At 55.8% G+C, this 13,198-nt stretch overlaps 2 protein-coding genes across 2 annotated transcripts; one reads left to right on the top strand and one right to left on the bottom strand.

Annotated features, from left to right (window-relative positions):
• Nucleotides 1–514: 514 nt before the first annotated feature.
• On the bottom strand, nucleotides 515–838 carry GUITHDRAFT_117054 (hypothetical protein; the record flags this gene model as incomplete). Its single annotated transcript, XM_005823679.1, has 1 exon — nucleotides 515–838. The coding sequence occupies one exon, from the start codon at nucleotides 836–838 to the stop codon at nucleotides 515–517; it is 324 nt and encodes a 107-aa protein (XP_005823736.1).
• A 2,734-nt stretch (nucleotides 839–3,572) lies between these two features.
• GUITHDRAFT_117053 (hypothetical protein) lies at nucleotides 3,573–4,184 on the top strand (the record flags this gene model as incomplete). Its single annotated transcript, XM_005823678.1, has 2 exons — nucleotides 3,573–3,725; nucleotides 3,798–4,184. 2 exons carry the CDS (start codon nucleotides 3,573–3,575, stop codon nucleotides 4,182–4,184), a joined length of 540 nt encoding a protein of 179 aa, XP_005823735.1.
• Nucleotides 4,185–13,198: the final 9,014 nt, after the last annotated feature.

The following is a 13,198-nucleotide window of genomic DNA, read 5'->3' as shown; positions in this document are numbered from 1 at the left end:
GCTCCGATCAGAACCCAGTCGCACGTTGAGATTTGTATACGGTGGCGCTCCGTTCTTGGCAAGTGCTCCCACTTGATAGCTTCGCCAGAGCACTTCTTTGCTCGTTGCCGTCTCCAAACCCCCATCTCAGTACCATCAGCCCCTCAAGCATACAGGTTCCATGGCGACACAACAGCCTCCTCACGCTACAGGACCCTCCGTCCTCATCCAAGCTCGCCCTCGTGCCTCCGACCAACGCAGGTACATCCGCCTGGACCTCCTCACTATCTCCTCCCTCTTCCACCTCCGACAGGTCGAGGCCGCTCGCATCCTGGTAAGATGTCGCTTGCTGAGAGAGGCGGAGAGGCAGAGAAGAGAGGAGGGCAGGAGCTGACGGGGAGGGCAGGGGATCTCGCTGACGTCGCTGAAGAGCGCGTGCCGGAGGCTGGGGGTCGAGCGATGGCCGTACACGCGGGATGCAACATCTCCTGACCGCACAGATCTCTTTGAAACGCCTGCGCGACACGTGACAGGATCAGAGCCAGACGTCGCCGCACTTGGAGCATCTCCGAGCGAGCAAGGATATGGTTTGCAGCAAGCGAGTGAGAGTAAGATAGATAGAGGATGGATGGACTGGTATCTGTCGTTTCCTGTGGATGATAAGGCCTCTAGCTGGGACGGCGAAGGATTTGAGGGCAATCCCCGCAAGCCCAGTTGGGACGCACACCACAATGACGCCCATGATCAAGATGTGAACGATCTGTGGAGCATTGGGCATGTAAAATATTCGTAGTATAGACTCTACTCTTACATGGTCTGAGACAACACAATAACGCACAGCGTCTGCCCTGTAGAGCATGGCAGAGACAGGTATCGTACATGCGAAGAAGCAAAGTCATCTGGGCTATCAAAGTGATTGGGTGGCCAGCTGTCTTGCCGGTCCGACGACAGACCGCGCGTCCTTGGTATAGGAGCTCAACGCCGACGGCAGGATATACAACTGTCGTCAACATGGGGACAACTAGGGCATGGACTCTTGGGAAACTAGCTTGACAGTAATCCAATGACACCTCAACGCAGTGCAAGTGGAAGGGTTGAAGATTGTCAACCCTTCCACCGAGATACTTGCGGACGAATGTCTTGGCTGCTGGGGTCTGACGAGCATCGCTGTCTTCAAAGTCCACCGCAGCTGATCGGATGCGCTTCACTGCATGAGGGCATGCGCCCAGTGGGCTGGAGCCCAGGGAGATGTCAAGACAACCAAATTGCAGTGACTGAGTACACATGGGAAAGGAAAGGGTCTGGATCAGCAAATCATGTCTTGACCAGGAAGTAGTCAGCCAGTAGGTGCTAGGCCGGGATATCGTCAGGTGGGTGTTGTGTGAAACTATCTCTCAGCATTCACGACAGAACAGCCGACAGGTCAGCCTGTGCTAGTCACAGCTGTATTTGTGATTTCGCGGATGTCTCAGTAGAGTCAAGGATGAATGTCTTCAGACATCTGTCAGCTATCTTCCTGTCTAGTCTCAATCGAAGGCCAAATGTCGTACTGGCCAGTACCTAGGAGGTTGTAGATACGTGCTGGTCATCTAACTTCCCTCCGGACGGTCCTTGTTGCTGATGATCTTCCTGCTGCTATGAGCAATCTCATCCCGGAGCCTTGAAGCTCCGGGCCAGTCGGAACCACCGGCTGACAGGCTGAGAGGTAGGTAGAGGAGCACTGTAGCACAACTGAGGATGCAAACACTTCAATGTCGTTTGTTGCGGGTGAGTGAAGATCGACGCTTCCAGCTCGTGATCATAGGCAGGCTGCGCAGCTTGTAAGGCAGCTGTTGTACTATCACGATGCTTGATATCGCACGGTGGCAGATTGAGCTACAGCATGTCTCTTTGTCATCTTCTTTACTTGCGTGGAAAGTTAACCCGATTGATAGGGGAATGCTTCATGGAGATATCTTAACCTCCGCTTCCCCTTCCTCTAAGGTCTCTTCCAGTGGAAAGGAAAGGTACCAATCCATCCACCTGTGCTCCCTCTCTTCTTCTGCTTCCAACTCTGCGTCTTGCCCTTGCTTTTCACTTGTCAATCCCTGCCCCGTGCCCTCCTCTTCCCTAGCTACTCCTTTAGCTTCCTGCACTGCCTCCCGCGTGTACGGCCATCGCTCGACCCCCAGCCTCCGGCACGCGCTCTTCAGCGACGTCAGCGAGATCCCCTGCCCTCCCCGTCAGCTCCTGCCCTCCTCTCGTCCTCTCCTCTCCGCCTCTCTGCCTCTCCGCCTTTCCGCCTCTCCGCTTCTCCTCCTCTCTCAGCAAGCGACATCTTACCAGGATGCGAGCGGCCTCGAGCTGTCGGAGGTGGAAGAGGGAGGAGATAGTGAGGAGGTCCAGGCGGATCTGATCACGTTGGTCGGAGGCACGAGGGCGAGCTTGGATGAGGACGGAGGGAGGAGCAGGAAGGTGTGTCGAAGTCATGTGCATACACGTTAGCAGTGGAGGACGAAGCTGAAGATGTCTTTTAAAAGCACTCCACAGTAGTGGAGGGGCGTGTTCGGGGGATACGAAAAGAAGTTTGTTCATAGTTCTTAGAGTCATCAGGATGACATGTCGACATGACTCAGTGAACCGTTGATTTTTGACAGTCAGATGGAGGAATGGCCCACTCAGCCTGGAGTCTGATGGGGGAATGGCCGCCCAAAGCTGGCTGGCCCCCTTAATGATACCGCAGGTGACCGTCACTGAGTTCAAGGTTACCTTGGCGGCAGGGAACGGCCGCGGCCAGCCGGGCGGCGGCCCGGCCCGGTCATCTCAGAGTCTCTCGGCGGCGGGTCCGAGGTTCCGGCGAGTCAGGCTGTCTATCCTGATCCGGGTCTTTCAAGCCTAAGGCTGAGTCCCGGAGTCCGGGCCGACCCTGATCGGACCGGCGGCCGGGCGTTTCAATGTGGCCCACCGCCGTGAGGCACCGGCAAGCCCCGGGGCCTGGCGGCGCCGACCGTACGGTCCGGTCAATCAAGGCTTGAATGACCCGGTTGCCAGGCTAGTCTGACACGCCGGACTCCGGCCGGGCGGCGACCCGGCGCTGTGACAACGGAAGTTGGCATTGAACTTGAAGCCTGTGACAGCCTGAGAGCAGCACAAGCCTTGAAGGCCGCTCTCACGGCGGCTTCCCTCCGGATCTCCGTCGAGATCGTGATGACTGTATTGAGCCCGCGGCAGTAAAGATACTCAGTCAAGTATGCTGACATGGAAGACTGGCCTCCGGGACTTGCTGCAGAGGGCTATTCCCCCTCTCAACTAGTGCTGTCCTCGTACTGATCTTTAACTTAACTTTGAGTAAAGAGCTTTTCCTCGACTAGCGTAGTAAAGCAGGGCTCTTCTCGCATCGATTCAACCTCAACACTTTTTTCTTTTTCAGTCAATAAAGAGTATGTTTGCCCCTGCTCTGATCAGAGCCCAGTCGCACGTTGAGATTTGTATACGGTGGCGCTCCAATCTTGGCAAGTGCTCCCACTTGATAGCTCCACCAGAGCACTACCTTGCTCGTTGCCGTCTCCAAACCCCCATCTCAGTACCATCAGTCCCTCAAGCATACAGGGCCAATGGCGACACAACAGCCTCCTCACGCTACAGGACCCTCCGTCCTCATCCAAGCTCGCCCTCGTGCCTCCGACCAACGCAGGTACATCCGCCTGGACCTCCTCACCATCTCCTCCCTCTTCCACCTCCGACAGCTCGAGGCCGCTCGCATCCTGGTAAGATGTCGCTTGCTGAGAGAGGCGGAGAGGCAGAGAAGAGAGGACGGCAGGAGCTGACGGGGAGGGCAGGGGATCTCGCTGACGTCGCTGAAGAGCGCGTGCCGGAGGCTGGGGGTCGAGCGATGGCCGTACACGCGGGATGCAACATCTCCTGACCGCACAGATCTCTTTGAAACGCCTGCGCGACACGTGACAGGATCAGAGCCAGACGTCGCCGCACTTGGAGCATCTCCGAGCGAGCAAGGATATGGTTTGCAGCAAGCGAGTGAGAGTAAGATAGATAGAGGGTGGATGGACTGGTATCTGTCGTTTCCTGTGGATGATAAGGCCTCTAGCTGGGACGGCGAAGGATTTGAGGGCAATCCCCGCAAGCCCAGTTGGGACGCACACCACAATGACGCCCACGATCAAGATGTGAACGATCCGTGGAGCATTGGGCATGTAAAATATTCGTAGTATAGACTCTACTCTTACATGGTCTGAGGCAACGCCATGACGCATAGCGTCTGCCCTGTAGAGCATGGCAGAGACAGGTATCGTACATGCGAAGAAGCAAAGTCATCTGGGCTATCAAAGTGATTGGGTGGCCAGCTGTCTTGCCGGTCCGACGACAGACCGCGCGTCCTTGATATAGGAGCTCAACGCCGACGGCAGGATATACAACTGTCGTCAACATGGGGACAACTAGGGCATGGACTCTTGGGAAACTAGCTTGACAGTAATCCAATGACACCTCAACGCAGTGCAAGTGGAAGGGTTGAAGATTGTCAACCCTTCCACCGAGATACTTGCGGACGAATGTCTTGGCTGCTGGGGTCTGACGAGCATCGCTGTCTTCAAAGTCCACCGCAGCTGATCGGATGCGCTTCACTGCATGAGGGCATGCGCCCAGTGGGCTGGAGCCCAGGGAGATGTCAAGACAACCAAATTGCAGTGACTGAGTACACATGGGAAAGGAAAGGGTCTGGATCAGCAAATCATGTCTTGACCAGGAAGTAGTCAGCCAGTAGGTGCTAGGCCGGGATATCGTCAGGTGGGTGTTGGGTGAGACTATCTCTCAGCATTCACGACAGAACAGCCGACAGGTCAGCCTGTGCTAGTCACAGCTGTATTTGTGATTTCGCGGATGTCTCAGTAGAGTCAAGGATGAATGTCTTCATATACCTGTCAGCTATCTTCCTGTCTAGTCTCAATCGAAGGCCAAATGTCGTACTGGCCAGTACCTAGGAGGTTGTAGATACGTGCTGGTCATCTAACTTCCCTCCGGACGGTCCTTGTTGCTGATGATCTTCCTGCTGCTATGAGCAATCTCATCCCGGAGCCTTGAAGCTCCGGGCCAGTCGGAACCACCGGCTGACAGGCTGAGAGGTAGGTAGAGGAGCACTGTAGCACAACTGAGGATGCAAACACTTCAATGTCGTTTGTTGCGGGTGAGTGAAGATCGACGCTTCCAGCTCGTGATCATAGGCAGGCTGCGCAGCTTGTAAGGCAGCTGTTGTACTATCACGATGCTTGATATCGCACGGTGGCAGATTGAGCTACAGCATGTCTCTTTGTCATCTTCTTTACTTGCGTGGAAAGTTAACCCGATTGATAGGGGAATACCTCATGGAGATATCTTAACCTCCGCTTCCCCTTCCTCTAAGGTCTCTTCCAGTGGAAAGGACAGGTACCAATCCATCCACCTGTGCTCCCTCTCTTCTTCTGCTTCCAACTCTGCGTCTTGCCCTTGCTTTTCACTTGTCAATCCCTGCCCCGTGCCCTCCTCTTCCCTAGCTACTCCTTTAGCTTCCTGCACTGCCTCCCGCGTGTACGGCCATTGCTCGACCCCCAGCCTCCGGCACGCGCTCTTCAGCGACGTCAGCGAGATCCCCTGCCCTCCCCGTCAGCTCCTGCCCTCCTTTCCTCTCCGCCTCTCCGCCTCTCCGCCTCTCCGCCTCTCCGCCTCTCCGCTTCTCCTCCTCTCTCAGCAAGCGACATCTTACCAGGATGCGAGCGGCCTCGAGCTGTCGGAGGTGGAAGAGGGAGGAGATAGTGAGGAGGTCCAGGCGGATCTGATCACGTTGGTCGGAGGCACGAGGGCGAGCTTGGATGAGGACGGAGGGAGGAGCAGGAAGGTGTGTCGAAGTCATGTGCATACACGTTAGCAGTGGAGGACGAAGCTGAAGATGTCTTTTAAAAGCACTCCACAGTAGTGGAGGGGCGTGTTCGGGGGATACGAAAAGAAGTTTGTTCATAGTTCTTAGAGTCATCAGGATGACATGTCGACATGACTCAGTGAACCGTTGATTTTTGACAGTCAGATGGAGGAATGGCCCACTCAGCCTGGAGTCTGATGGGGGAATGGCCGCCCAAAGCTGGCTGGCCCCCTTAATGATACCGCAGGTGACCGTCACTGAGTTCAAGGTTACCTTGGCGGCAGGGAACGGCCGCGGCCAGCCGGGCGGCGGCCCGGCCCGGTCATCTCAGAGTCTCTCGGCGGCGGGTCAGGTTCCGGCGAGTCAGGCCACCGGCGAGCCCCGGGGCCTGGCCGCGGCGCCGACGGTCCGGTCAATCAAGGCTTGAATGACCCGGTTGCCAGGCTTTGACACCGCCGGACTCCGGCCGGGCGGCGACCCGGCGCTGTGACAACGGAAGTTGGAATTGAACTTGAAGCCTGAAAGCGGCCTTCAAGGCTTGTGCTGCTCTGTCACAGCAAGAAGTCAAAACTTCACGACTGTCGCGTCGGAGCATTTGGCGGTCACTGTCACGATCTCGACGGAGATCCGGAGGGAAGCCGCCGTGACTGTATTGAGCCCGGCAGTAAAGATACTCAGTCAAGTATGCTGACATGGAAGACTGGCCTCCGGGACTTGCTGCAGAGGGCTATTCCCCCTCTCAACTAGTGCTGTCCTCGTACTGATCTTCAACTTAACTTTGAGTAAAGAGCTTTTCCTCGACTAGCGTAGTAAAGCAGGGCTCTTCTCGCGTCGATTCAACTTCAACACTTTTTTCTTTTTCAGTCAATAAAGAGTCTGTTTGCCCCTGCTCTGATCAGAGCCCAGTCGCACGTTGAGATTTGTATACGGTGGCGCTCCAATCTTGGCGAGTGCTCCCACTTGATAGCTTCGCTAGAGCACTACCTTGCTCGTTGCCGTCTCCAAACCCCCATCTCAGTACCATCAGTCCCTCAAGCCTGGCATACAGGTCCCATGGCGACACAACAGCCTCCTCACGCTACAGGACCCTCCGTCCTCATCCAAGCTCGCCCTCGTGCCTCCGACCAACGCAGGTACATCCGCCTGGACCTCCTCACTATCTCCTCCCTCTTCCACCTCCGACAGGTCGAGGCCGCTCGCATCCTGGTAAGATGTCGCTTGCTGAGACTCCGAAGCGGAGAGGCAGAGAGGAGAGGAGGGCAGGAGCTGACGGGGAGGGCAGGGGATCTCGCTGACGTCGCTGAAGAGCGCTTGCCGGAGGCTGGGGGTCGAGCGATGGCCGTACACGCGGGATGCAACATCTCCTGACCGCACAGATCTCTTTGCCTTGAAACGCCTGCGCGACACGTGACAGGATCAGAGCCAGACGTCGCCGCACTTGGAGCATCTCCGAGCGAGCAAGGATATGGTTTGCAGCAAGCGAGTGAGAGTAAGATAGAGAGAGGATGGATGGACTGGTATCTGTCGTTTCCTGTGGATGATAAGGCCTCTAACTGGGACGGCGAAGGATTTGAGGGCAATCCCCGCAAGCCCAGTTGGGACGCACACCACAATGACGCCCATGATCAAGATGTGAACGATCTGTGGAGCATTGGGAATGTAAAATATTCGTAGTATAGACTATACTCTTACATGGTCTGACTCAACGCCATAACGCCACAGCGTCTGCCCTGTAGAGCATGGCAGAGACAGGTATCGTACATGCGAAGAAGCAAAGTCATCTGGGCTATCAAAGTGATTGGGTGGCCAGCTGTCTTGCCGGTCCGACGACAGACCGCGCGTCCTTGATATAGGAGCTCAACGCCGACGGCAGGATATACAACTGTCGTCAACATGGGGACAACTAGGGCATGGACTCTTGGGAAACTAGCTTGACAGTAATCCAATGACACCTCAACGCAGTGCAAGTGGAAGGGTTGAAGATTGTCAACCCTTCCACCGAGATACTTGCGGACGAATGTCTTGGCTGCTCAGGTCTGACGAGCACCGCTGTCTTCAAAGTCCACCGCAGCTGATCGGATGCGCTTCACTGCATGAGGGCATGCGCCCAGTGGGCTGGAGCCCAGGGAGATGTCAAGAGTGACTGAGTACACATGGGAAAGGAAAGGGTCTGGATCAGCAAATCATGTCTTGACCAGGAAGTAGTCAGCCAGTAGGTGCTAGGCCGGGATATCGTCAGGTGGGTGTTGGGTGAAACTATCTCTCAGCATTCACGACAGAACAGCCGACAGGTCAGCCTGTACTAGTCACAGCTGTATTTGTGATTTCGCGGATGTCTCAGTAGAGTCAAGGATGAGTGTCTTCATATACCTGTCAGCTATCTTCCTGTCTAGTCTCATTCAAAGGCCAAATGTCGCACTGGCCAGTACCTAGGAGGTTGTAGATACGTGCTGGTCATCTAACTTCCCTTCGGACGGTCCTTGTTGCTGATGATCTTCCTGCTGCTGTGAGCAACCTCAGTCCGGAGCCTTGAAGCTCCGGGCCAGTCGGAACCACCGGCTGACAGGCTGAGAGGTAGGTAGAGGAGAACTCCAGCACAACTGAGGATGCAAACACTTCAATGTCGTTTGTTGCGGGTGAGTGAAGATCGACGCTTCCAGCTCGTGATCATAGGCAGGCTGCGCAGCTTGTAAGGCAGCTGTTGTACTATCACGAAGCTTGATATCGCACGGTGGCAGATTGAGCTACAGCATGTCTCTTTGTCCTCTTCTTTACTTGCGTGGAAAGTTAACCCGATTGATAGGGGAATACCTCATGGAGATATCTTAACCTCCCCTTCCCCTTCCTCTAAGGTCTCTTCCAGTGGAAAGGAAAGGTACCAATCCATCCACCTGTGCTCCCTCTCTTCTTCTGCTTCCATCTCCGCGTCTTGCCCTTGCTTTTCACTTGTCAATCCCTGCCCCGTGCCCTCCTCTTCCCTAGCTACTCCTTTAGCTTCCTGCACTGCCTCCCGCGTGTACGGCCATTGCTCGACCCCCAGCCTCCGGCACGCGCTCTTCAGCGACGTCAGCGAGATCCCCTGCCCTCCCCGTCAGCTCCTGCCCTCCTCTCGTCCTCTCCTCTCCGCCATTCCGCCTCTCCGCCTCTCCGCTTCTCCTTCTCTCTCAGCAAGCGACATCTTACCAGGATGCGAGCGGCCTCGAGCTGTCGGAGGTGGAAGAGGGAGGAAATGGTGAGGAGGTCCAGGCGGATGTACCTGCGTTGGTCGGAGGCACGAGGGCGAGCTTGGATGAGGACGGAGGGAGGAGCAGGAAGGTGTGTCGAAGTCATGTGCATACACGTTAGCAGTGGAGGACGAAGCTGAAGATGTCTTAAAAGCACTCCACAGTAGTGGAGGGGCGTGTTCGGGGGATACGAAAAGAAGTTTGTTCATAGTTCTTAGAGTCATCAGGATGACATGTCGACATGACTCAGTGAACCGTTGATTTTTGACAGTCAGATGGAGGAATGGCCCACTCAGCCTGGAGTCTGATGGGGGAATGGCTGCCCAAAGCTGGCTGGCCCCCTTAATGATACCGCAGGTGACCGTCACTGAGTTCAAGGTTACCTTGGCGGCAGGGCCCGGAACGGCCGCGGCCAGCCGGGCGGCGGCCCGGCCCGCCGGGCCGGTCATCTCAGAGTCTCTCGGCGGCGGGTCCGAGATTCCGGCGAGTCAGGCTGTCTATCCTGATCCGGGTCTTTCAAGCCTAACTGAGTCCGGGCCGACCCTGATCGGACCGGCGGCCGGGCGTTTCAATGTGGCACCGTGAGGCACCGGCGAGCCCCGGGGCCTGCGGCGGCGCCGACGCTCCGGTCAATCAAGGCTTGAATGACCTGGTTGCCAGGCTAGTCCGACACGCCGGACTCCGGCCGGGCGGCGACCCGGCGCTGTGACTCGCCAACGGAAGTTGGAATTGAACTTGAAGCCTGAAAGCGGCCTTCAAGGCTTGTGCTGCTCTGTCACAGCAAGAAGTCAAAACTTCACGACTGTCGCGTCGGAGCATTTGGCGGTCACTGTCACGATCTCGACGGAGATCCGGAGGGAAGCCGCCGTGACTGTATTGAGCCCGGCAGTAAAGATACTCAGTCAAGTATGCTGACATGGAAGACTGGCCTCCGGGACTTGCTGCAGAGGGCTATTCCCCCTCTCAACTAGTGCTGTCCTCGTACTGATCTTCAACTTAACTTTGAGTAAAGAGCTTTTCCTCGACTAGCGTAGTAAAGCAGGGCTCTTCTCGCGTCGATTCAACTTCAACACTTTTTTCTTTTTCAGTCAATAAAGAGTCTGTTTGCCCCTGCTCTGATCAGAGCCCAGTCGCACGTTGAGATTTGTATACGGTGGCGCTCCAATCTTGGCGAGTGCTCCCACTTGATAGCTTCGCTAGAGCACTACCTTGCTCGTTGCCGTCTCCAAACCCCCATCTCAGTACCATCAGTCCCTCAAGCCTGGCATACAGGTCCCATGGCGACACAACAGCCTCCTCACGCTACAGGACCCTCCGTCCTCATCCAAGCTCGCCCTCGTGCCTCCGACCAACGCAGGTACATCCGCCTGGACCTCCTCACCATCTCCTCCCTCTTCCACCTCCGACAGCTCGAGGCCGCTCGCATCCTGGTAAGATGTCGCTTGCTGAGACTCCGAAGCGGAGAGGCAGAGAGGAGAGGAGGGCAGGAGCTGACGGGGAGGGCAGGGGATCTCGCTGACGTCGCTGAAGAGCGCGTGCCGGAGGCTGGGGGTCGAGCGATGGCCGTACACGCGGGATGCAACATCTCCTGACCGCACAGATCTCTTTGCCTTGAAACGCCTGCGCGACACGTGACAGGATCAGAGCCAGACGTCGCCGCACTTGGAGCATCTCCGAGCGAGCAAGGATATGGTTTGCAGCAAGTGAGTGAGAGTAAGATAGAGAGAGGATGGATGGACTGGTATCTGTCGTTTCCTGTGGATGATAAGGCCTCTAACTGGGACGGCGAAGGATTTGAGGGCAATCCCCGCAAGCCCAGTTGGGACGCACACCACAATGACGCCCACGATCAAGATGTGAACGATCTGTGGAGCATTGGGAATGTAAAATATTCGTAGTATAGACTCTACTCTTACATGGTCTGAGACAACACAATAACGCCACAGCGTCTGCCCTGTAGAGCATGGCAGAGACAGGTATCGTACATGCGAAGAAGCAAAGTCATCTGGGCTATCAAAGTGATTGGGTGGCCAGCTGTCTTGCCGGTCCGACGACAGACCGCGCGTCCTTGATATAGGAGCTCAACGCCGACGGCAGGATATACAACTGTCGTCAACATGGGGACAACTAGGGCATGGACTCTTGGCAAACTAGCTTGACAGTAATCCAATGACACCTCAACGCAGTGCAAGTGGAAGGGTTGAAGATTGTCAACCCTTCCACCGAGATACTTGCGGACGAATGTCTTGGCTGCTGGGGTCTGACGAGCACCGCTGTCTTCAAAGTCCACCGCAGCTGATCGGATGCGCTTCACTGCATGAGGGCATGCGCCCAGTGGGCTGGAGCCCAGGGAGATGTCAAGACAACCAAATTGCAGTGACTGAGTACACATGGGAAAGGAAAGGGTCTGGATCAGCAAACCATGTCTTGACCAGGAAGTAGTCAGCCAGTAGGTGCTAGGCCGGGATATCGTCAGGTGGGTGTTGGGTGAGACTATCTCTCAGCATTCACGACAGAACAGCCGACAAATCAGCCTGTACTAGTCACAGCTGTATTTGTGATTTCGCGGATGTCTCAGTAGAGTCAAGGATGAGTGTCTTCATATACTCTTCAGCTATCTTCCTGTCTAGTCTCAATCAAAGGCCAAATGTCGTACTGGCCAGTACCTAGGAGGTTGTAGATACGTGCTGGTCATCTAACTTCCTCCGGACGGTCCTTGTTGCTGATGATCTTCCTGCTGCTGTGAGCAACCTCAGTCCGGAGCCTTGGCCAGTCGGAACCACCGGCTGACAGGCTGAGAGGTAGGTTGAGGAGAACTCCAGCACAACTGAGGATGCAAACACTTCAATGTCGTTTGTTGCGGGTGAGTGAAGATCGACGCTTCCAGCTCGTGATCATGGGCAGGCTGCGCAGCTTGTAAGGCAGCTGTTGTACTATCACGATGCTTGATATCGCACGGTGGCAGATTGAGCTACAGCATGTCTCTTTGTCATCTTCTTTACTTGCGTCGAAAGTTAACCCGATTGATAGGGGAATGCTTCATGGAGATATCTTAACCTCCGCTTCCTCTTCCTCTAAGGTCTCTTCCAGTGGAAAGGACAGGTACCAATCCATCCACCTGTGCTCCCTCTCTTCTTCTGCTTCCAACTCTGCGTCTTGCCCTTGCTTTTCACTTGTCAATCCCTGCCCCGTGCCCTCCTCTTCCCTAGCTACTCCTTTAGCTTCCTGCACTGCCTCCCGCGTGTACGGCCATCGCTCGACCCCCAGCCTCCGGCACGCGCTCTTCAGCGACGTCAGCGAGATCCCCTGCCCTCCCCGTCAGCTCCTGCCCTCCTCTCGTCCTCTCCTCTCCGCCTCTCTCAGCAAGCGACATCTTACCAGGATGCGAGCGGCCTCGAGCTGTCGGAGGTGGAAGAGGGAGGAGATGGTGAGGAGGTCCAGGCGGATCTGATCACGTTGGTCGGAGGCACGAGGGCGAGCTTGGATGAGGACGGAGGGAGGAGCAGGAAGGTGTGTTGAAGTCATGTGCATACACGTTAGCAGTGGAGGACGAAGCTGAAGATGTCTTAAACTTTTATTGACTGAAAAAGACGTGCAAACCGGAGCAAACAAACTTTCTCCCGTGACACGGTAGCGGCTGAGGGGCGTATTCGGGGAGATATGAAATGAAGAAAAGAAGTTTGTTCATCTTTCTTACTTTCTTACAGTCATCAGGATGACATGTCAACATGAACCGTTGATTTTTGATAGTCAGATGGAGGAATGGCCCACTCAGCCTGAGTCTGATGGGGGAATGGCCACCTAAAGCTGGCTGGCCCCCTTAATATTACCGTGACCGCCACTGAGTTGAAGGCTGGCCCGGTTACTTGATAGTGCCCTCTCCGGGTCAGGTTTCGGAGTCACTGGCAGGGCCGGGCCGCTGCTTTAGATCCGGAGTCCGGGTCACGGTCCGGACACCGAGACTCTTTTCAATGTGTCACCGTGCCTGTGGCACGCGGCCTCGGAGCCCCGGGGGCCCGGGGGCCGCGCGTCGCCGTCCGGGTGCAATCTTTTACTCAAAGTTAAGTGAAAAATCAGTACGAGGACAATCAGGAGAGGCGAGGAAGTG

This window comes from Guillardia theta, assembly GCF_000315625.1.
Source record: "Guillardia theta CCMP2712 unplaced genomic scaffold GUITHscaffold_104, whole genome shotgun sequence".
NCBI classification, from domain to species: Eukaryota; class Cryptophyceae; order Pyrenomonadales; family Geminigeraceae; genus Guillardia; species Guillardia theta.
This window is presented reverse-complemented; position numbering and strand designations above follow the sequence as displayed.